This window comes from Capricornis sumatraensis, chromosome 1 (genome assembly GCF_032405125.1).
Source record: "Capricornis sumatraensis isolate serow.1 chromosome 1, serow.2, whole genome shotgun sequence".
NCBI lineage: Eukaryota > Metazoa > Chordata > Mammalia > Artiodactyla > Bovidae > Capricornis > Capricornis sumatraensis.
The window spans coordinates 241,491,706-241,515,891 of record NC_091069.1 but is presented as its reverse complement, the minus strand read 5'-3'; the positions used below and the strand labels follow the sequence as shown (position 1 = coordinate 241,515,891).

The following is a 24,186-nucleotide window of genomic DNA, read 5'->3' as shown; positions in this document are numbered from 1 at the left end:
TCGAGGAAGGACAGGATAGAGTGTCTCCTTTTAAACAAGTTTGCCATGTAGCACATTTCGTCAAGGAGAGTTTGCAGAAGTGTTTTTCTTTAGCTTCATAAGAATGAAAAACTATTTAGTCTCAGCCAATAAAACTAGGCTTTAGTTTCATTACTTTTAAAACCAGATTAGAAGTGATGTCAGCATCATGAGGCGAGACACCCTCTTTGCCTCTCCCCTTCATTCTACAACTTGTAAAACATTCGTAAGTCAACAAAGGTTCCTCTGCCTAGCACACTAGGACCGGAGAGATCCAGAAATCTACTTCTGAAGGTGGATGGACTGGAATACATGGAGGTAGAACTCAGGGGACAGTGAAGCAAGTGCCTGCAGTCTTGGCCCTTGGCCACAGTGGCTGAGCCAGAAGCCCCCGAGACCCCTGTAGCAACAGGGAGGACAGCACCCGTGACTCCAGCCTCCCGGCTGCAGTGGCTCCTTTGACCACAGGGAGCCTCGCAGCAGCAGTGATGGTGGGTCCTGTGACCATAGTCCCCCGTGTCACAGCAGTGGTGAGTTGTAAGCCTGACAACCCTAGATGTGGAGAAGGTGCCCGTGACCCTGCCTCCTCCACCCTTCGCCAACCCCTCCCTCTCGCAGCAGTGGCCATCCAGGCCACCCTGGAGCACAAGCAGTGACAGTGATAGTACAATCAGGCAGAGGTAGTGGAGGATGGGAAGTGTCAGTTCTCAAATACAGCCAGAGGCGGCTCAAGTATGAAAAGCGAAACACTTGTGGTATAGTGAGAAAAATAAAGGCCTCTAATTTCCAACTTAGAGTTAAAAAAAAAAAAAAACCCTTTATCTATATAAGAAAGGTATTTGCTACTTTAAGTACACTGGCAGAGGAATAACTTGTCGAGTACCACGTGAAACCACATACAGTGTCACAAAAAGAAAATGAAAGTTCTTCAGAAACCAAACGTAAGTCATGGAAGATTTCACTCTAACTGATAGAGAATTCAAAATAGGTATTATGAAAAAACTCACCAAGCTACAAGAAAACTCAGGAAGACAGTTCAGTGAGCTTAGAAATACAATTAATGAAAAGAAGAAATACTTTGACAAAGATATTAAAAGTCTAAAAAAGAACCACACTGAAGTTCCGGAGCTGACTGTGTCAGTAAATGAGATGAAGAATGCATTAGTAAGCATTGGAAACTAGAGCAGACCTAATGGAAGTGTGAATTAGTGAGCTTGAAGATAGATCTAGAATCTCATGTTAATTCTCCTACTTCATTATCCTTCATAAGAATAGTGGTTGTCCCGGAGAAAGAAGAGAGGGAGAATGGAGCACAGCGTTTATTTAAAGAAATAATAGAATTTCACAAACCTGGGGAAGGAACTGTATATACAAGTCCATAAAGTTAATAGAACACTTAGTATCTCAATGGTAAAAGACCTTCTCGAGGGCACATTATGTTAAAATTGTCAAAATTCAATGATAAAGAATTTTAAAGGCATCCAGGGGAAAAAAACCAGTAACCTACAAAGGAACCCCTATTAGGCCATCAGATTTTTCGGCAGAAACTCTATAGGCAGGAGAGGATGGAATGACCTATGCAAAATATTGAAAGATAAAAACTGCTGAAAATCCTTGTAGCAAAGTTTCCTTACAGATATAAAGGAGAAATAAAGTTTTTCTGAGACAAAAGCTGAAGGAGTTTATTACCGCTAGGCCTGTCTTACAAGAAATATTGGAAGGAGCTTTTCTACTTGAAATGAAGAGGCAAAAGTACACAAAACTTAGAGTAAGGTGATAGGTAGATTCAGAAAATTGCAACTTTACATCAGAATAGGTTGCTAAACAATTATTGCATAAAGATTAAAGGAGAAAAAGCAGTAAAAAATACCCATAGCTACTGGAATTTGGTAATGAACTCACAGTATAAAAAGAGATAATTTGAGGTGACAAAATGTAAAAGGGGAAGAGAAAAAGAATAGAACTCATATAATGGCAAATGAATATAAGATGCTATCAACAGAAAAAGGACTAAGATATTTATGAGATGTTTTATACAAATCTAATGGTAACCACGAAATATAAGTCTAGAGACATGAAATACAATAGAGGAGGAAGCTAAGAAAAACATGATAGTAAACCATCAACTAAGATGTCAGGCAGGAACAATGGAGATACAGAGCAACCAGAAAACTAAAGATAAAATGGCAGTACTGAGCCCTCATTTATTGGTGATAAAGTGAAAGCGTTAGGTCACCCAGTCATATCCCAACTCGTTGCGACCCCATGGACTGGAGCCTGCGAGGCTCCTCAGTCTATGGAACTCTCCAGGGGAGAGTACTGGAGTGGATTGCCATTTCCTCTCGGGGATCTTCCTGACCCAGAGATTGAACTTGGGTCTCCTCCATTGCAGGTGAACTCTTTACCTCCTGAGCCACCAGGAGAGCCCCATTCATCAGTAAGCGTACTAAATATAAGTGGATTGAATTTACCAATCAAAAGATACAGGGTGGCTGGATGTATTGAGAAACAAGATCCAACTTCATCCTGCCCCCCCCAGGCTCTCTGCTCTGAAGAGAAACATAGGCTCAAAGTGAATGGATGGGAAATGATACTCCAAGAAATAGCAGGCAAAACAAAGCAGGTGTAGCCGTCTCAGATCAGATCAAATTGACTTCAAGTCAAACAAGAACAGGATGAACTTATATACTGATGAAGGGGACAGTCCATCAAGGTGTAATTTTTATTAATATTTAAGCATATAAGCAGAAGCACCAGAGTATAAAAGGAATTATTAACAGATATAAATGAAGAAGTCAACAGCAATAACAGTAGGGAGCTTTACTTCCCGGTTACATCAATAAATTGATCATCTAGACAAAAAATTAACAAAGTACCCTTGGCCTTAAGTGAAACGTTAGAGCAGAACACGAAACATTCCTTCCCAAAGCAGCAGAATACACATTGGTCTCAAGTGCATATGGAACATTCTCAAAAATAGACAATATGTTGGCATACAAAACAAGCTTCAGTAAATTTAAGGGTGAAATCATATCAAGCATCTTTTTGAACCACCAAGATATGAAACTAGAAATCACCTACAAAAAGAAAGCTGATAAAATCACAAATGAGAATAAACAGCGTTCTGCCAAACATCTATTTAGGTTGGTGCAAAAGTAATTGCGGTTATGCATTGTTAAACTTTGCTGTTTGATATTGGAATACATTCTTTATATGTGGTTATCTTATACATCATTTTAATGTGTATTTCTGGCTTTATTATTATTATTACTGTTAATTTTTGCTAATGACATTACTTGCTATTTATATTTAGTTTAAACTAGGGAAGTGAGTGTTTTAGACAAAAAGCAAATTCAGGCTATTTTCTTATTTGAGTTCAAAATGGGTTGTAAAGCAGCATAGATAACTTGCAACATCAACAACACATTTGGCCCATGAACTGCTAGCAAATGTACAGTGCTGTGGTGGTTCAAGAAGTTTTGCAAAGGAGACGAGAGCCTTGAAGATGAGAAATGCAGTGGTCAGCCATTAGAAATTGACAGCAACTAGTAGAGAAGATGATTGAAGGTGATCCTCTTAAAACTACACAAGAAGTTACAGAAGAACTCATTGTCGGCCATTCTACAGTTATTTGGTGTCTGACGCAAATTGGAAAAGGTGAAAAAGCTTGTTAAGTGGATGCCCCATGAGCTGACTGAAAATCAAAAAAATCATTTTGAAGTGTCATCTTTTATTCTATACAACAACAGCAAACCGTTTCTCAATCAGATTGTGATGTGCGATGAAAAGTGGATTTTACATGACAACCAGTGATGACCAAATCAGTGGTTGGACTGAGAAGAAAGTGCAAAACACTTCCCAAAGCAAACTTGCACCAAAAATATTCATGGTCACTATTTGGTGATCCACTACAGCTTTCTGAAGCCTGGTGAAACCATTGAATCTGAGAAGTATGCTCAGCAAATCGATGTGAAGCACTGGAAACTGCAACGCCTGCAAGCCAGTATTGGTCAACAGAATGGGCCCAGTTCTTCACAACATCCAACCACATGTTGCACAACACTTCAAAAGTTGGACGAATTGGGCTACAAAGTTTTGCCTCATCCGCCATGTTCACCTGCTGCTGCTGCTAAGTCGCTTCAGTCGTGTCCAACTCTGTGCAACCCCATAGACAGCAGCCCACCAGACTCCCTGTCCCTGGGATCCTCCAGGCCAGAACACTGGAGTGGGTTGCCATTTCCTTCTCCAGCGCATGAAAGTGAAAAGTGAAAGTGAAGTCACTCAGTCGTGTCCGACCCTTAGCACCTCTTGCCAACTGACTACCACTTCTTTGAACATCTTGAGAACTTTTTGAAGGGAAAATGCTTCCACAACCAGCAGGAGGCAGAAAATGCTTTCCAAGAGTTTGTTGAATCTCAAAGCACAGATTTTTATGCTACAGGGATAAACAAACATTTCTTGTTGGCAAAAACGTGTTGACTGGAATGGTTCCTATTTTGATTAATAAAGATGTGTTTGAACACAGTTATAGTGATTTAAAGTTTATGGTCTGAAACCGCAGTTACTTTTTCACCAACCTAATACTAGGTTAATGAGGAAATCAAAGGAGGAAAAAATACACCTGAAGATAAATGAAAATATGGAATACCAAAATCAGTGGGATACATCAAAAGCTGAACAAGTTTATAGCAATACTTGCCTACCTCAAGAAATAAGAGAAATGAAAAAGCCCAAACAGTCCTTACACCTAAAGGAACTATAAAAAGATCTTCAAATTAAGTCCAGAGTCAGTAGAAGGAAGGAAATACTAAAAGTCAGACAGTAGAAAAGATCAATGAAACTAAGAGCTGGTTCTTTGAAAAGATAACTTTTAGCTAAACTCACTAAGAAAAAGAAGGCTCAGATAAATTAGAAATGAAAGAGGAGAAATTGCAAGAGGTCCCACAGAAATGCAGAGAGTTAAAAGAGAATACCGTGAGTAGCTATGTGTGAACAAGTTAGACAACATAGAATAAATGAATACATTCTTAACAATCAGCCTTCCAAGATGGAATCTTAAAGTAGGAAATCTGAATAGATGGATCACTAGGAAGGAAGTTAAAACAGTAATCAAAAACCTTCCAAAAAACCAGAGTCCAGGGCCAGACAGCTTCACTGGTAAATACTACCAAATGTTCAAAGATGACCTAATATCTGTTCTTCTTGAAAGTAAAAGTGAAGTCACTCAGTCATGTCCGACTCTTTGGGACCCCATGGGCTGTAGACTGCCAGGCTTTTCCATCCATGTGATTTTCCAGGCAAGAATACTGGAGAGGTTTGCCATTTCCTTCTCCAGGGGATCTTTTCGACCCAGGAATTGAAACCTGGTCTCCCACACTGCAGGCAGACTCTTTACCATCTGAGCCAAACTCTTCCAAAAAGTTGAAGAGGAGGGAACACTTCCCAACTCATTTTTTGAAGTCAACAGTACCGTGATATCAAAGCCAGACAAGGATAATACAAAAAAAGAAAATTACAGGTGAGGATCTCTGATGTACGTATTAGCAAATGAAATAATACATTAAATGGATCATACAATATAATCAAGTAGAATTTATTTCAGGGTTGCAGGGATGGTTCAGCATCTGCAAATCAACATGCTACAACATTTAAAAAATAATGATCAACTCAATAAATGCAGAAAAAGCATTTGACAAAATTCAACATGCATGTGTAATAAAAACTCAATGAAATTGGTATAGAAAGAATGTACATCAACATAATAAAGCCTATGCATGTCAAGCCCACAGCTGACATACTCAACTGTGAAAAACTGAAAGCTGTCCCTCTAAGATCAGGAACAAGACAAGTGTGCCCACTTACCAGTCTCATACCTGAAGACTCCACCAAAAGCCTGTTAGAAATAATAAATGTGTACGGTAAAGTTGCAGCATGCAAAATCAAAATACAAAATCTGTTGTGTTTCTGTACACCAACAAAAAACAAGCAGAAAGAGAAATTAAGAAAACACTATCATTTAAAATTGCAACAAAAAGAATTAAAAAATACCCAAGAATAAATTTAATCAAAGATGGGAATTTCCTGCCAGTGATTAGGCACCTGTGCTTTCACTGCTTGAGGATGCAGGTTCAATCCCTGGCTGGGGAGCTAGGATTCTGCAATATGTTATAAAACTTTGTTTAAAGAAATGGAAAGATGAAGGATGTTTCCTGCTCATGGACTGTAAGAATTAACATGGTTAAAAATATCCATTTTTTCTATAGCAATCTATAAATTCATTGTAAAAAATCCCTATCAAAATCCTTCATGACATTTTTCACATAAATAAAAGCTCCTTACATTTATATAGAATTCATAAAAATTATAAATAGCCAAAGCAATTCTGAGAAAAAAGAACAAAGCTGGAAGAAGTGTCACATACCCTGATTTCATATTATACTGCAAAGCTATAGTAATTGAAACAACATGGTATTTGACAGAAAAAGAGGTTAATGGAACAGAATTGAGAGCCCAGAAATAAACCCACGCATACAGGGACGATTAATTTACAACACAGGAGCAAAGAACATAAAATGGAGAAAGGACAGTCTCTTCAATAAATACTGGTGGGAAAACTGTACAGCCACATGCAAAAGAATGAAACTAAGCCATTTCCTTACATCATACACAAAAATTAACTCAAAATGGATTAAAGACTTGAACAGAAGATCTGAAACCATAAAACTCTTAGAAGAAAACAGGAAATTCAGACTTTGGGTTTAGCAATTTGTTTTGGGTGTATCTCCTCAGGCAAGGCAAACAAAAGCAAAAATAAACAAGTGATACTATATCAAACTAAAAAGCTCTGCACAGCAAAGGAAACCATTAACAAAATGAAAGAGACAATGTACTGAATGGGAGAAGATAGTCAAATATATCTGATAAGGGAGAGCCCATATAACTCAACAACAACAAAAATGAACAGCCTGATTTAAAAATGGGCAGAGATCAGAATAGAGGTTTTTCCAAAAAAGATACACAGATGGTCAGCAGTCACATATGAAGATGTTCATCACTAGTGAAGATGAGTATCATTAATTATTAGGGAAATGCAAATCAAAGCAACAGTTAGATATTACCTCCCACCCATTAGAGTCATTGTTGTCAAAAAGATATGTGTTAGTGAGGATATGGGGAAAAGGGAACCCTTGTTGCGCACTGTTGATGGGAATGTAAATTGGTGTAGCCACTGTAAAAAACTGGATATTCCTCAAAAAGTTAAGAACAGAACTACCATGTGATCCAGTTAGTCTGCTTCTGGGTATTCATCCAAAGATAACAAAAACACTTGAAAATATAGATGGAAACGGAACTTTTGGTAGTAAGCACAGAATAGTGTATACAAAAATTGAATCATAATGTTTCATATGAAACATATAATGTTGTAAACCAATGTGACCTCAATAATAAGAAAAACTTCTTTTCTAAAAAAAAAAGTTAAAATGAGATAGACTAGCTGATCTCTATTGGCCTTTTTCATACCTAATATTCTCACTCTATAAAGAGCCCAGTGCATTTCTTAAAGGGGAGCTAGTACTAAGCCTACCAGTGACTGACTAATCAGGAACAGTGTTAAGGTCATTAACTGACTTCTTTGTTTCTTTTATTCAATATAATAAGAGGAAGTAATATTTATTTGTCTTTTGCTGGTGCCAAACCAGTGCCTTTTATTATCAGAGTGCGCTTGATGCTGTAACATACCATTTTAGTATCAGCTGGAAATGTTAGTTTAGTTTCTTATTACAGGTCAAGTATTTCTGTTGGAGTGAAAGCTTTTGTTAAAATCACAAAGCAGATAGCTTTTCTTTTTGTGAGCATTGGCTGGACTTATATGTGTTGATTTAAAATGTCTGTAAGATGTAGAAAACTTTTATGAAAGACTAGTCAATTTTAGGGTCACCAGCTTAATATATTTATAAGCATTATTATAATATAAGTATTTGTGCTTACTTTGATACAGGGAGGGAAGGATAAGTTGTGAGTTTGGGATTGATATATATTCACTACTATGGATTTCCCTGGTGGCTCAGATGGTAAAGAATTAACCTGCAATGTGGAGACCTGGGTTCAGTCATTGTGTTGGGCTCGATCCCTGGGTAAGGTGACGGCAACCCACTCCAGTATTCTTGCCTGGAGAGTCCTCATGGACAGAGGAGCCTGTTGGGCTACAGTCCATGGGGTCACAAAGAGTCAGACATGACTGAGCAACTAAACACAAGCACACTACTATATTTAAAATAAATAACCAACAAGGATCTATTGTCAGGCACAGGGAACTGCTTAGTATTCTGTAATAACCTAAATGGGAAAATAATTTGAGAAAGAATAGATACATATGTATGTGTAAACGAAACACTTTGTTGCACACGTGAAACTTAACACATTACAAATCAACTTTGAAAGTGAAAGTTGCTCAGTGGTGTCCTAGCTCTTTGCGACCCCAGGGACTAGAGCCCTCCAGGCTCCTGTCTGTGGGGTTTCCCAGGCAAGAATACTGGAGTAGGTTGCCATTTCCTTCTCCAGGGGATCTCACTGACCCAGGGATCAAACCTGGGTCTCCTGCATTGCAGGCGAATTCTTTATCACCTGAGCCACAGGGAAGCCCATAAATCAACTATAATCCAGTATAAAGTAATTTTTTTTTTAATGATGGGGCAAAGAAACCTAAATTTAAATGGGAATTTTCCATATGTGCAGGAAGTCTTGGGAAGAGACCCTGTTTTAAACAGTGTCTTTTGTTTCTTTACAGACATTACAATGGCAAAATCAGCAAAGTTAATTCAGCAGCAGCTTGAAAAAGAAATGTAAGTAAAAATAAGTCCTATTGCTTAATTGTATATCTTATCACTTAGGAAATATGTATATATTGCTTAAGGTCTTTGGTTTTGTGTGATTACCATGATTACCCTGAAGATTAGTGTGAAATATATTTGTTTAAAAATTGACAACAGAATTAATGGAATTATAAAAAGTATTAATGGGATGTTTATAGATATTTAACATCTTCATGGAAAGAAAATCTCAGGTTTATTGAAACTGTAAGCTCAATTTGTTTTCCCACTAGTTCTAGCTATAGCTTAGTAGATATGAAAGCTTTTACAAACAAAAAATTTGAAAGCCATGGAAATTTTTGTTGACAGAATAAGAAAGGAACACTTCAGAAACATACTAAATCTGTGATACTATTTTGTAACATGTTTTTTTGTTTTCAAGATATGTGACAGTATCATTTGGCTTGTGTTTGACAGGTTTTGATTCCACACATAAATGTAATCATATATTTGTCTTATTCTGTTTGTTATTTCACTTAGCATAATGTTCTCTAGGTTCATCCAAGTTGTCACAAATGGCAGAAATTTCTTTTGTAAGGCTCAGTAATACTCTTGTATATATGTTCCACATTTTCTTTGTTTGTCCTTCAGTGGACAAGTAGGTTGCTCCATATATTGGCTATTGTTAGTAAAGCGGCAGTGAACGTAGGCGTGCGTGTATGTACATCTCTCTGAGATCCTGATTTTAATTCCTGTAGATAAACATCCAGAAGTGGAATTGCTAGATCATGTGGTGGTAGTTCTGTTTGTGATTTTTTGAGGCATCTCGGTGCTTTTTTTATTACAGCAGTACCGATTTAAACCCAGCAACAATGTACCGGGGTTACCTTTTCTGCAAATCTTTGCCAACATTTATCTTTTTTTTTTTTTCCCTTAATGTTAGTAATTCTGTCTCATGGTTTTGATCTGCATTTCCCTGATGGTTAGTGATGTTTAGCATTTTTTCATGTACTTGTTGACTGTATGTCCTCTATGTCTGTTCAGATCCTTTGCCTATTTAAAAAACATTTTACTTATTTAGTTACTTTTGGCTGTGCGGGTCTTCATTGTTGGATGTGGGCCTTCTGTAGTTGTGACGAGTTGGGGCTACTCTTCGTTCTGGGATGCAGGTGCTCACTGCAGTGGCTTCTCTTGTTGTGGAGCGTGGGCTTTAGGACTCAAGGGCTCCAGTAGTTGCTGCATGTGGGCTCAGTAATTGTGGGGCATGGGCCTAGTGTTCCGTGGCATGTGGAATCCTCCTGGACCAGGGGTCGAACTGATGGCCCTGCATTGCAAGGTGGACTCCCAACCACTGGACCGCCAGGGAAGACCTTTAGCCCATTTTTCAAATTGAATTATTTCCTTGTTTTTTACTGGGTTGTATGAATTCCTTATATATTTTGGATATTAACCCTTATCAGATACATGTTTGCAAATATTTCCCTCATTCCGTAAGTTATCTTCCAATTCTGTAGATAGTTTCTTGCTGTGCAGAAGCTTTTTAGTTTGATGTAATCACACTTGTTTATTTTGCTTTTGTTTGCTTTTAGTTTCATAATAACTGCCACAGTGTCAGTGTTTTTTTCTTGGATTTTTATGGTTTCAGGTGTTATATTTAAGCGTTTAATCCATTTTGAGTTGACTTAGTGTATAGTATAACATGAGGGTCCAGTTGCATTGTTTTGCATGTGGATATCCAGTTTTCCCAGAGCTGTTTATTGAAGAGACTGTCTTTTTCTCTTGTCATCTTTGTTGAAGATTGGTTGACTGCATATGTGTGGGTATGTCCTGGGCTGTCTATTCCATTGTTCTGTATGTCTTTTTAAATTACCATATTGTTTTGATTACTGTAGGTTTGCAATATAATTTGAAATCTGGAAGTGTGATGCCTTCAGATTTATTGTTTTTCCTTGGTTACTTTGAGCATTATAGTTCCTTTGTGGTCCCATATGAATTCTAGCAGTGTTTTTTCTATTTTTGTGGAAAATTCTATTGAAATATTGATTGAGATTCCATTGAATCTATCAGTTCAGTTGCTTAGGCGTGTACAACTCTTTGCGACCCCATGTGCTGCAGCAGGGCTGTTCTCCTGTTTGTGACAGTTGACTTTTCTCTTAATGCTTTGAGCAATTTCTGTCTTTTTGACTTTTGTCAGTTTGATTATAATGTGTTTCGTTAAAGCTCTCTTTATGTTTAATCCATTTGGGTTTTAGCAGCTTAGTGGATCTGGACGTTCATTTCCCTCCCTATATTTGGGGATTTGCTGTCATTTTTTTTTTTAATAAGCTTTCTGATTCTTTGTCTTTCTCTGCTCTTTCTGAGAGCGCCATAAGGCATACATTGGTTCCTTTTATGATGTCCCACAAGACTTTCTTCTTTCTTTTTTTACAATTTCTTTTTGGTTTTCTTACAGAGTAATTTCAAATTGCCTTGTTCAGGCTCTCTGAATTTTTTGTTCTGCTTGGTTGAGTCTACTGTTGAAGCTCTCTGAGTTTTTCACATCCAGTCATTGTGTTCTTCAGCTCCAGGATTTTTGTTTTTCATGATTTCTGTATCTTCATTGGCTTTCTGATTTTTTCGTTTATTCTTTCCCTCATCTTGTTGAGTTGTCTGTGTTCTTTTATAGCTTACAGGACTCTCAGGTGATTATTTTGAAGTATATGTCAGGCAGTTTGTAGGTCTCCATTTCTTCAGGGCCAGTTGGTGCTCTGTCAGGTCCCTTTAGTGGTGTCATGTCTCCCTGATCGCCTGAGCCTTATGTCCTTACTTTGGTGCTGCGCATTTGAAAAAATAATCACCCCTTCTAGGCTTTATAGACTAGCTTTGTCAGAGAAAGTACTTCTCTAGTCTGTCCAGCCAGAGATCTGGATGGGCTTGCTACTGGATTTCTTGGGCAGGTTGGGCTTGTGGGTAGGTGGGCCTGCTGCCTGGGTCCATGGAAGCTAGCCTGGAAACTGAGCCTGTCTTGGCTGGCCTGGTGCTGGGTTCCATGGCACAGGGGTGCTCATTTCACTGTCCCTCTCCTGTGTAAATCGTATGTCTCCATGCTACACTGTGCAGGCTTGCAGGAGCAGAAACATGGTGATATGAAACGGTCCCTTCTGCCCTCTTCAGTGCGCCTTTTCTTACTTCTGTGTTACACCCATGTGCTGTAATCTCTGACCCGGATTCGTTAGCTCCCATGAAAGTTTCTTCTGTGTGGATGGTTATTTAAATTGATGTTTCTGTGAGAGGACTTGTACTGAAAACTCCCATTCTGCTGTCTTGCTGGTGTTACTCAATGGTTTCTATCCCTTCTGAAATTCCATGTTCATCATCTGTTCTCCTATCTTGATGTTCACTCTTTTGAGACTGCTAAAGCTAAAAAAATTGGGGTTAGATGATTTGTTTTTCTAAAATTTCTGTTGCAGTTGTTTAGCATTATCTTTGGGGACAAGTAATAATATTATTTGTATATCCATTTTTTGAAAATTGTTAGCATTTTAACTTTTGTATTGGGATATAGCCAACTAACAAGGTTGTGATAGTTTCAGGTGAATAGTACAGGAACTCAGCCATACATATACATATATTCATTCTCCCTCAAACTCTCTTCCCATCCAGATTGTCACATAACATTGAGCAGAGTTCCACATGCGATACAGTAGGTCCTTGTTGGTTATCCGTTTTAAATACAGCAATGTACTGGACATCCATCGTCCATTCCAAACTCCCTGACTATCCCTTACCCTCCATCCTTTCCCCCAGCAACCATAGGATTGTTCTCTGTGAGTCTCTTTCTGTTTTGTAAGTAAGTTCATGTGTATCCATTTTTTTTTTAAACAGCATAGTTCAAGTCTTCCCATGTTTTCCTTGATTCATTTGCTTTTCATTCTAAAGAGCCACAGAAAAACAATACAGAAAGAAATGCTGTATTATAAAGGCAGTGAAATAAAATGTTAAAAAGTTATAAAGGTTAATATCAGTTAAATTAGGAGTCTAAGTTTAGTTTAATCCTGTGTTTGTGAGAATTAGGCCTTATCAGCTGTGAAGCATTTCATAGTTTTCTGAATGAAAAGAGCTGAATATAGTGTTAGGGTTTTTTTTCCTTTTGAGTTTCTTGTAAAATATTTTATGTATAAACGAGCATATGTGACATGTATATTGAGTTTAAAGAATCAGTGAGATGAAGACCCATGGACCTAACATCTTTCTTAGAAGGCCCTTTAAGGTGCTCGTCCTCAAATGTTTTTCCTCGTGTTAATTGTTTTTAAAATACTTTTCCCATATGTGTGTCTTTCTGAACAAGGTACTTAGTTTTTTGTATGGATTCTACATTTGTTTTCATGAAATCTTACAGTGCTAAGTCATCCTTTATTTTGTTTGCACATGTTCCTCTGCTTCTGGGGAGAGAAATAGACCCAGTGAGCCTTGCTTTTGCACTTCTTATTAAGGCCTGCAGGTGGCAGTTAAGTGACTTAAATTGGGAAGGTGTTAGTAGCTAAAGAGATTGGACTGAATATGAGAACCTGCAGTTTGTAGATTTCTAAGCTCTGTAACCAGATAGACTCGAGATAAATATGTAAATATCTACCTACCCACACTTCACTTTCAGAAACTTAAGGTTTTGAAACCAGCAGGTAATATGAAAATATATCTTAAAAAGGCATCATGCAGGCAGTCCTAGTAGAAGGGGGCACTTTGCTGAAAGAAGGTTGGTGTGACCTTGGTTCATTACTGACCCCCTGTCATCTGGCCATGTGGGCTTCCGTGGGGGCTCACTCGGTAAAGAATTTGCCTGCCATGCAGGAGACTGCCTTCAGTGCAGAAGACCCGGTTTCAATCCCTGGGTCAGGAAGATCCCCAGGAGAAGGAAATAGCAATACACTCTAGTAGACTTGCCTGGGAATCCCATGGACAGAGGAGCCTGTTGGGTTATAGTCCATGGGGTCACAGAGAGTCAGACATGACTTAGCAACTAAACTGCCACCATCTGGCCATGTTGGGTTGGACTGCTATCCTGTCTGTCTGAGAGAGTGACCTATAACTTGTAAAGCAAAAGATTATTTAATAATCCTAATAGCATAATTGACAGTTTTATGATTCAGTATTTGAGTGATGAAATATTTAGGAATTAATGTGATTTTCTAAAGGGCTTTAATTGTTATATAAGAATTAAGGTCTTTCTGCTTCCTGATTCATTTTCCTTTTGTCTCACAGCAATACTTTACGGGTTACCCGTTCTGCCGCCCCGAGCACACTGGACAGTTCCAGCACTGCCCCTGCTCAGCTGGGGAAGAAAGGCAAAGAATTTGAATTCTCACAGTTGCCCCTCAAAGTAGAGTTCCTGGAGTGCAGTGCCAAGGGTGGAAGAGGGGATGCTGGCTCTGCTGACATCCAGGACTTGGAGAAGTGGCTGGCTAAAATCGCCTGAGGACTAGATCCAAACACAGGATGTGAATGTGTGTATGTGTGAATGACAGTTTTGGAAAAGGATTTGGTAGTCTGGAGGAAATATTTCAAATATAGTTAGGAACTTTTCCTTATTCTGGAAACAGATTATTGTTGAAACCAGTGTGGAATTTTTTTTTAAATTTTTAAGTTCAGTTCTCCCATATTCCTTTCAAACTAGTTATTTTATTTGATTTGTGTCTTCCCTTTTTTAAGTGTATGTAAGATCCCTTTAGTATATGCCTGATGTAAGGTCGAGGTCTAACAAGTGGACCTCACATAGAGAGGATACTATCATGAGAATATGATGTCATCTAAAGTGTTTTCTTATCCTCTGCTTCTGTGCTTTGGCCCCTTACCCTGGAAACAAACCTGTCTTGTGTGGATCTGGGTGATTTCCAGTTACCCTTCATGGGCAGTACATGAATCTTCAGATTTGTTGGTACAATTACAACATGGTCTCCGGACACGTAAAGGCAGGTTGAAAACAGCAAGGCCGTGCTGACAGTGGTCTGTTCTTCATCAGCTCAGTGACTTGTCCACACTCTAGCCCTGTAACACTTAGGTTTCAGAAACGTTATGAATTCTTGGAGTCATTCCTAGACGATGGAACTGTTAAGTGCTAAATCCCCAAATGCTACTAAAGTGTACACTAGAAATGACCATTCTCGTGGTTTCCCTTAACTAGGGAACATAGGGAGATTTAGAAGCTGTTCTGTTTTTCTGATGCATGAGTGCTCCGGGGCTGTATCTTTATGTGCTATTTGATGAGCTCCTATTTTGTACTCATAGCATGAATGCTGTGGAACAAATACAAGATGAAAAAAGTTGTCTGTAGATTTTTAAAGTGCACATTCACCGATGGTTTTTTTTTAAAGCAATTTCAAAGTGATGTTCTTTGCTATCTTTTAAAATGTATGGCTTTATAAATGGCTTTTTATAAATGATTAATATATAGGCTTCCCTGGTGGCTCAGTCCATAAAGAATCCACCTGCAATGCAGGAGACCCGCCTGAGTACAGCAGACTCTGCACTGAGTGCAGGAGAAATGATTAATATATTTCTTGGTAAATAAAACAGCCTGTCTGTGGGGCTTCCCTGCTGGCTCAGTGGTGAAGAATCCGCCTGCCAGTGCAAGAGACACAGATTCGATTCCCTGATCCAGGAAGATACCACATGCTGCGGAGCAGCTGTCGAGCCCGTGCTCTAGCGCCCAGGAGCCGCAAATGCTGAAGGCTACACTCCCTAGAGCCCGTGCTCCACAGCAAGAGAAACCACCAGCGTGAGAAGCCCACACACTGCAGCTAGAGAGCAGCCTGCCTGCCACAACTAGAGAGAGGCCTGTGCAGCAGCAGAAACCCATCACAGCCCCCCGCCCCAAATAAAAACTGTCTAGCTCAGAGCATTTACATAGAATGGTAGAGAGAATACAGGTAGGCACACGTGTTAGAATTCAGGCCTGTCTCCACATTTCTGGGGCCTAATGATGGTAACGTACATAGAAACTTCAATCCCTACTTCAAACACTCAGAGATAAGCCACTAAAGATTAAAGAGGAGACAAGGGTAGCTGTGGATAGGTGAAACGCTAATCCCAGCACAGTGAGGGAAGAGCCGTAAAAGAGGAGGTGCAGGATGCTCCAGGGGTATGCCGTGGGACCCTCCTAACCTTGCCTTGAGGGTCGAGGAGAGGCAACGGAGAATGGCACGGAGCCAGTGACATCCCAGTGAGTGTGGTCCCCGCATACGTGCTGTGGCCCCTGCCTCTGCCTGCTGGCCTTCCATTCCTGTGTCACTCTGGCTCTGCCTCAGAATCCCTTCCCCGCTCCCACACCGTGCATCACACAGCTTGCTGCTGGAGTATGAAATAAACCCAAGCTGACACAGATGCCATTAGAGTCCAACCCTGGCGGGTTCTTATTGGGAAGTGTCACTGCTGATATGTCTTACTGTCTTTCAGACTTTTTCTTGCCTTTTCCTTATTAGCCAAGTAGTTTTAGGAAGTAGGTAAGAAGAATGAACCAGAAACTCAAAAGGTATGTGATAAATGTGACATGTTCACATAATCAGAGGCAATGCTCACCTAAATAAACATCAGTGGCTTGATGCTTCCATTAAGGGGCATGCATGTGCTGTCAGCTATTTTGTTGTTTTTTCCAGAGATGATACAGTGTTTCATTTCATAAGAGGAAGAAGTACATAAAACAAGTGATTGAAGAAGGGGAGCAAGGTTGAATTTTATTCAAGACCTTAAAGATCATCTTTTGAAAAAGGAAAGTTCTATCTCAAACAGTGATTCTCAGATGTTAGCATGCATCAGAACTAAGTGATGCTTGTTAAATAGCTCGTCTGAGGACCCCGCTCCTGAGCATTCAGTTCAGCAGTAGGCCTCGTGTGGTCTCGGGAATCTGCATGTGTAACACGACCAAGCACCTGGGACTCCAGGGAGCAGTCTCACAGGTGACTTGGCCTCCTGGAGTATCACATAGGCCTTTAATGTGTTCTGTTACGTTCTTTGGGCCACAAGCCGTGTTTGTTTGTTTTTTTAATTTTACTGTGCCAGGTCTTAGTTGTGGCACGCTGGATCTTTAGTTGCAGCACGTGGGATCTAATTCCATGATCAGGCATCAAACCTGAGCCCCTTGCATTGGGAGCACGGACCGAGTCTTAGCCACTGGACTGCCAGGGACGTCTCAGGCCCTGTTTAGTTTTACTCTCAGGGTGGAGTAAGCAGGCAGGTTACATAGTCCTTCTGGGCAGTCTCATTCTGCCTCCTAACTCTGCCACAGTCATCCCATTGTTGTGGGTCTAGGCCACGGTGACTCGTCCTTGGGAGCTTGGTTATCAGTGGGGAGGTCAAATTATGTTCCTGTGGCCCTGAAGCCATTCAGCCGAAGTAGGCCCATTTCTTCCTGGGCTGGGAGCCAAGTATGGCTAGAATGGAAAGAGGGCTGTCGGGTCACAGGGCCAGCAGACTCAGCCTGACTGTGTCACAGACGGGAACGTGGCAGTGTCTGAGCCACTGCAGGTGGGAGGCACTGAGGCTGCTCTCTGGGCCTTTGCCTCCCGATGCGAAAGAACCTGCATTCTGCGAGTGGGGACGTGCAGATTGCAGGTCAGTGTGCCCTGACTGCCCTGGTAAACACCACCTGCTTCCAGAATGGAGCCTCCAGTGGGCACAGAGCACACCTGCAGACCGAGGCTGCCTGTTCATTCCAGCTCTTTCAATACTTTATGGACATTCTGGGGCCTTGGTAGCCCCTCTCCTGCCTGACTGTTAGCTGGGGTTTTGTTTTTCTGATCAGCATTAACTGCTGTTGCTGGGGACTACCTGGGGTCTGCCCTTAGATTTCCCCGTGCTCTCTGTCTCAGTGCTCCTACTGTGTGTAAAAGGCACTTGGCTGTGTGCTGTTGGTTTGAGATCATTTCAGCCAGAATATTGTGCTTTTTCTTTAAGATTTGAATTTAGAAGGAAATCAAGGCTTCAGTTGGTTTATGCCCATTCTCGCCTAAAGGTGTATTAGCAGCAGTTACAGTGCTTACCTCTTCCATTTCAGCCCTTTGAGTACTTAAAGAAAGGTGGCTACCTCACCTGACTTTTGCACAGGAAAGTAGTTCCACTTCCTTTTTCAACTATGAAGTCCTGACCTGTTGACTATTCACACAAGCCGTATATGGCGTTCAGAAAATGCCAAGCACTGTGCCCAAATCTGGGAATTCTGAGTGTGGCACACTTCCTGCTTTTGTGGGCATACAGTCACATTCTCAGGTGAAGAAATAGCCCCTGCTTTCCCCTCTCTTTAGCATGGGCTCCATCTTGGCTGCACCAACCTGTCCGCAACCCCTCTCCCCATCCCCCCACCCCCCACCATCCCTCCCACCATGCTGCATGCCCTAAGGTCAGCTGCCTCATTGCCATCCTCACTTTGGCCTTTCCTTGTCTGGCTGCACCACCCATGCAGCCCCAGCATGGCCTCAGTGCCTCCTGGGATCCTGGCGTTCCCCACCCCCACCCCACCGCCATGATCTTGTCCTATGTGAGGCAGTTGGTGTTCTTTTGACTTCAGATCTTTTTGTTTCAACTGAAATATGCTTTAAAAAAAAAAGGGGGGGGGTTTATCATAGGATTATCAAAGCTCCTTTCTGCACCCTTGGTCACGGCTGGCCAAAAGACGGCTACAGGGACAGAGGAGACCACCTTATACCTTGATGGCTTGCAGGGCACTGCAGGGAGGAATTCACAACTCCCGTTCTCACACTCACGTCTGGGAAGCCCCAGCGTGCCTCCTTCACCTGCTGGATGCTGTGCGTGCAAGCACGATGCTCAGGGAGATGACGCACTCCCTTTCCTGTCTGTGGTCACATTGCCCTGAATACCAATCTGGGGGAAAGCTGTCTGGTCCATACAGGCGTGTGCACTTGCGCTCTCAGGCCTCAGCTCCTCGACTTGCCTGGTAACGCCTTCACCTCACAGTTTACACCTGGCACCCAGGGAAGTTAGGCTCAGTGGGCAGGGAATCTTACTGCCTACCCGTCCTAATCAGAGATGGCTTCCTTGAGGTGGCGGATTGGAGGGTGCTCCAGAAACTTAGAACCTTTAAAGGAGAAAGATAGTGAGGTTGAACTTGACGAAAACCTGGTGAACTTGGCTTTCCCTATGGCCCCAGGATTCCCAGCATTCCCAGTCCAGGGCAGTGGTGGGCCTGATCTGGGCCTTTGTGTTCTCTGTGGGTTGGTCTGCTGGCCTTCAGGGCCCCTTTTAGTCTGGAGGTGACTGAGACCTGAAGGGCTGTCTCAGGGTTCTCTAATTGGTGTGAGATGATGCTGGAGGGCTTACGAGGTAGCTTCATGTCATCTGAAAGGTGATTATGGTTCATCTTAAATTCTTGCCTTTAAATACTTTCCAGAAATCATGGGAATAGAGATCCAGCCCCTATACCCACCCTTCCTAACCCTCAGCCACCGTGAGTGGAGAGCAGGGATGACAAGAGATAACACATAGCCCTGTGCCTCAGTTCTGCCTGGAGTTTCCCTTTCCATCAGCCTTCAGGCAGAATGGAGATTACGGTAAAGTTCAGCATGTCCTGCCTTTACCCCTTCTGAGTTGAGAGCCCAGTGAGGAGCAGGAGGGAAAAAGCAAAAGGTGGTGAACACACCACCCAGACATGAGGAGGGTTTTCTTCATGGAGCATGCGTTTGAAATCTGTTTTTCCACACCCCCTCCACCAATATATGACCACACCAATTAGAAATATGAAACAAGAGGCTTTGTGTTGAGAATTAGGACAGTTTATTGTTTGATCAACATGCTGAGTCTTCCACATTTTACACAGTTTTATGTAAAGTCAATGTGGCCATTTAAGCCTGCTGAGCCAGTGAGATGGGAATGCCATCCTTTGTGCTCCTCATGGCCAATCACTTCCATGGGGCCGGGTGAGCAGGAAGGTGACACACACCTTGTGATACACGCTGGCCGTCAACCTATGGAGGCTTCGCACTAGAAGGAAGCTTCCAATCCCACTGCAAGGATAAACCACACCCTACCATGAGCATCAGCAGGGGCGGGGTGGGGGGTTGTCTGGTGTCCAGGGAGTTTATGCATTGAGAGCTCAAGGTTTTGGATCACTGAAGTAGTTTTATTTCAAACAAAAATCCAAAGGGTGCCCTGGTATGACAATCAGAGTGGACCCGGGGGCTGGCCCTTCTTTGCAATGGAGGAGCCTGAAATGTACTCAGATACGCTGGTCTGAGGAGCACCCGTGCCCTGTAGCCCTGTGTGCCAGTGCAGTCACATTTGTTACATGTCAGCGACAGATGAGTGAAAACACCTTGATTCTGACTGCCTACAGTTTACTGGGTAACCATAAGCAGGTCACCCTTCTCGGGCTTGGTCTTCCTGCATTTCGTGCAGGAAGGGTTGTGAGCCTTCCTCCTCACTCTGCTGTGGCCAGGGGACAATGTCTCACATTCTTGGGGGAGAGGTAGTTAGGAAACGAGTGCGCACTGGTTGATGCCCACACACTTCAGCTCGGCTGCCCCTTGTGTGGCTCAGACACGCCTCACAGCCCTCAGCTACCTGTTCTCACATCCTGACACCCTCACCTGCCTTCTGCCACGTGGAGAAATGAGGCTTCTCTGCCTGCAGGACACCGAAGCCAGCGGTGCCATTACTGTCACACCTGGTACCTGAGGGCAGGGGCTCCCCGCACTGCCGCCACCAGGCAAACGACAACATCACATCCAATGTGTGTCCGCACTCTCGGCTACCACCATACCAATCCTCATTTCTGCTGCCTGAAATACTCGAACTGATCTGGCCATTGCTCCTCAGACCTGGGCCATCCCAGACCAACTGAGGATGCTGAGGAAGAGTGCAGTGACGGCGATGGCAAGGAGGCCTCTGACCGAGTCAGCAGGCTTGCTAACCTTGGACGCACGGCTGCAACTCTAGCCTCTAGCACCCGAGATGCCGAGACTCTGGCACGTCTGCATTCATAAACACGCTTTCTGCTTTCTCCACCATATGCTCAATTTTTCAGATGTCCACAAAACAGGAGCTTTACTGACAGCATTTTTTCCCTTTTTTTTTTTTGAGATTCCTCAAAGTAAAAGAGAGGGCTACAGAAGATGAGCCTGCCATACTCCCAGGTCAAGTGTGCTCTGTGGGGACAGAGACTGAACCACTGGCTCAACTGAGATCGTTTCCTAAAAGGGTCCCTCCTCTCTGCCTTGTGTTAGCCCACCTGGATCCAGCAACGATGGGATACTCAGCAGAAATGCTGAGGAATTTCATGACATTCTCTTCAAGGGAAACTGATCATTTCATTATTGAACCTTAAGTCTGAGATAAGATCCTACCTACAAGCAAGAGGACAGTGATGGCACCTGCCCCCAGTGGGAGCCAAGGAGCCAAAGCCCTTCTGTGCTGGAGGTCTGGCTGCCCTGACAGATCCAGGAAGAGGGGTGGAGATGAGGCCCGAGGAGGGCACTCATGGAACAATGTGGCGCCACCAGGATAGGAGGATAAGGGGAGGCAATTGCCCTCCCCACCTCCCCCTCCTACAGGACTGGGAGAGCTGGGCTCAGGAGAGAGGATGTCATGTGTGTGTTGGGAAAGGAGGGCTCACGGAGGCCACATCAAGCCACATTGTATCTACTTCATCTCTTACTATTTTTCTAGGCTGTGATGTAAAAAAAAACCATGAGAAGGGGACTGAGTTTCTACCTTTTTAACAAAAATTTTTAAAGAAAAAGTACTCTTATAGTACCAAGAAAATAAAAATCCACCATTCATTCACTGAGACCCAATGAGATCCCTGCAAATTGGGCTGCCCTAGGGGCCACAAGCAATGGCCCTCACTGCCAGCCAGGCTTGGTGCTGTCACCTGGACTCCTGTGAATTCTCACGAGGTAAGTAAGCACTCTTCCAACAAGCACCACTTGGGGGGTGTGCCATGGTGGGGGTACTGGCCCACATGGGCATGCACACTTGTGCATATAAGTACAGACAGAAATAGTGTGCATATTCCCAGGTTCTATTTTTGCCTTTAGTTAACACATCTACGCATTGTTTTATTGATGGCAAGACAATCACAAGTTTTGGGACAATATTAAGTATTTCTTATTTCAACACATTGCAGTACTTTTGGATTTCCAAAACTGGTATCACAATGCAAGTTCCAACTTGAGAGCAGGAAAACAAGAATATACATCGAGCACACGTATCTTTGTGAGAATGTGTGTGGAAGGTGTATACACAAGGCTATCTCTATATATAATTATGTACACACATATAAAAACTCAACATGTGACACTGGAATTACGTTCGTACGTTGGTCTTTACCTTCTGGAAGAGGAGCTCCGTGGGAATGCTGCTTCCTCTTGCTTCGCCTGAAGATAAACTTCTCTCTGAAGATCAGCTCTGACACACAGTCTCCTCAGCTGAGTGTGTGACAGGCCCACTGGACACAGCATCAGTGAGTCCTGCCAGGTCCCTGCTGCACTTAGTGGCTGCCATTTTGGATTAGTTTCTGAGAAGTTCCAAATTCAACATAACAACTTGTTGGGATCCTGCTTTATGGTGGAATTTACTCCCTACCGTACGCCAGGTAGTCATTTAGCTTGTCTCTGACAAGCCTAACAGCGGCCTGGAGGAAGAGCCAGGGTTCACTGATTTTGGCCAGAGTGGCTGCCCTCTGCCTGGCTTTGTGCATACTCAGAGTTGGTGAGTTTGGATCTATTTGGAATGCTGGTCAAGCAGCAGCATCACTTAGTGAAAGAGGGTTCTTTTCAAAGATTTTACAGATAGGTCCTCAGGACTAAGTCCTTCTCAGAAATGAGTCAAAAATGGCCAGGATGGCTCTCTGGAAAGCCTTCTGGGGACCCCACCTCAGCCCTACCCTCAAGTGACTGGAGTGCTGCTACAGTATCTGCAAAGGTCTGTGCACAAAAATGTCAATTGCCCTGCTCCAAGGAGACAGAAATACGTCAAGAGGTCAGCTTTTCCAAATCAGCACTCAGTATTAGCAACCAAGGATCGGCAAACATGCATCTTCCCGGTGGCAGGTCTGCAGACCCTCCCTTCCCCCACCACAGACGGGCCAATCCTGTGTGGAACAGGCTCCAGCTTCCCTGGCATCCAAGGAGGAGGGCTTCAGGGGCACACACTGAGGTTCCTTCTGCCCTTCCTTTAGCTTCAAACCAGACACGTTTGCTGATCGTTGGACGGCTTGGTTAAAACATTTTCATGACTACATATGGTGCCCCCAGCCTATAAACCACACCTTGCCCCAGCCCACAGTTGCCAACAGCACCCCGTCCTTCCTTCCTGCCCATGACCTCTTGCTCTGCCAGTCACTGGGTGGACCACAGAGCATAGATGGTTGCCTGTGGCAAGTGTCCTCCACCCCCTTCAAGGCTTTTCAGGGAGCGGAAAGAGGCAGAAGTGATCCCAGTGGGCCTGGCCTGGGCTCCCTGCAGTTCACAGGCCTTTCTTCAGCTCGGGGCTGTGGCTTGCGTCCTACTCTGGTCACAGAAGGACGGAGTCAGAGCTGCCTCTTCAGAGCCTGTTTCGTTCCATCAGTGTTTGATTTAACTACGGAGGGCCTCTTTGGTGAGGCTTGGTTGGTCTGGGCCAGACAGCCTGGGGATTGGAGCCTAAACAAATTGCCCAGTTAATTGTTTAAATTTATTGGTCTGCGGGTGGGAGGAGGGCAGAGGTGGTGAACCATTAAAAGAGGACAGGAAGGAGGAGGTGTGTGGAAAAGGTTCTCTGTAAGTTTACAAATATACAAAAACAAAAAAAAGCACATCTTTCAAATAAAAATGACTACATTTTTATCTGGCAAAAAGTTGTATACACATGATTTAAATTTTTTTTAAATTTTAAGTTTTTGGCAATCTTAATAAAGTACAATATATTACAACCAAACCAAAAAATAGTTGTTTAAGTAACAGCTGTTAAGAGTGACGTGATCCCTGATGCCCAGCCTCCCTCCCCACCCACCCGACTCCTAGAGACAGAGAGAAAAGAAAACTCCTCCCATCTGGATAAGCTCATCTCCCACCCCCCTTAGGAAGCTAACCAATAGGAAGCAACACAACAAGCGAGTAGTGTCAAAGGAAGCCGGGGTCAGGCTGCATTAGCAGGAGCAGCCACCCTCGCTGGCCGGGGGCTCCTGGGGTTTGTCCAGCTTGATGTCAATCACTGCAGGAGCGGGGCTAAGGAAGATGACTCCTGGAGAAGCTCCCGCCACGGTACCCACTCAACTGCCCTGCACAGCCCCTCTGTCCCTCTGCAAGCACCCAGGGGCTCGCACTTCATTTAGCCTGGGTGGGTAGGATGTAGGCTCCCCAGGTCCCACCCTTCCTCCTCCCGGACCGTCCCCCAC

The 24,186-nt window shown here is 42.8% G+C and overlaps 2 protein-coding genes across 3 annotated transcripts in view; one reads left to right on the top strand and one right to left on the bottom strand.

Moving 5' to 3' along the window:
* The window catches only part of SRPRB (SRP receptor subunit beta), a 34,919-nt gene extending 18,568 nt beyond the window's left edge, over positions 1-16,351 (top strand). Inside the window, exons 6-7 of the mRNA XM_068963599.1 lie at positions 8,807-8,861; positions 14,067-16,351. Of these exons, the coding sequence (XP_068819700.1) occupies positions 8,807-8,861; positions 14,067-14,280 (269 nt within the window). The 3' untranslated portion in view covers positions 14,281-16,351. The remainder of the gene's footprint in view (positions 1-8,806; positions 8,862-14,066) is intronic.
* Positions 16,352-23,864: 7,513 nt separating this feature from the next.
* The window catches only part of RAB6B (RAB6B, member RAS oncogene family), a 58,347-nt gene continuing 58,025 nt past the window's right edge, over positions 23,865-24,186 (bottom strand). For both annotated transcript variants that reach the window (XM_068976639.1, XM_068976647.1), the window contains one exon: positions 23,865-24,002. In XM_068976639.1, the coding sequence (XP_068832740.1) occupies positions 23,938-24,002 (65 nt within the window). In that variant the 3' untranslated portion in view covers positions 23,865-23,937. The remainder of the gene's footprint in view (positions 24,003-24,186) is intronic.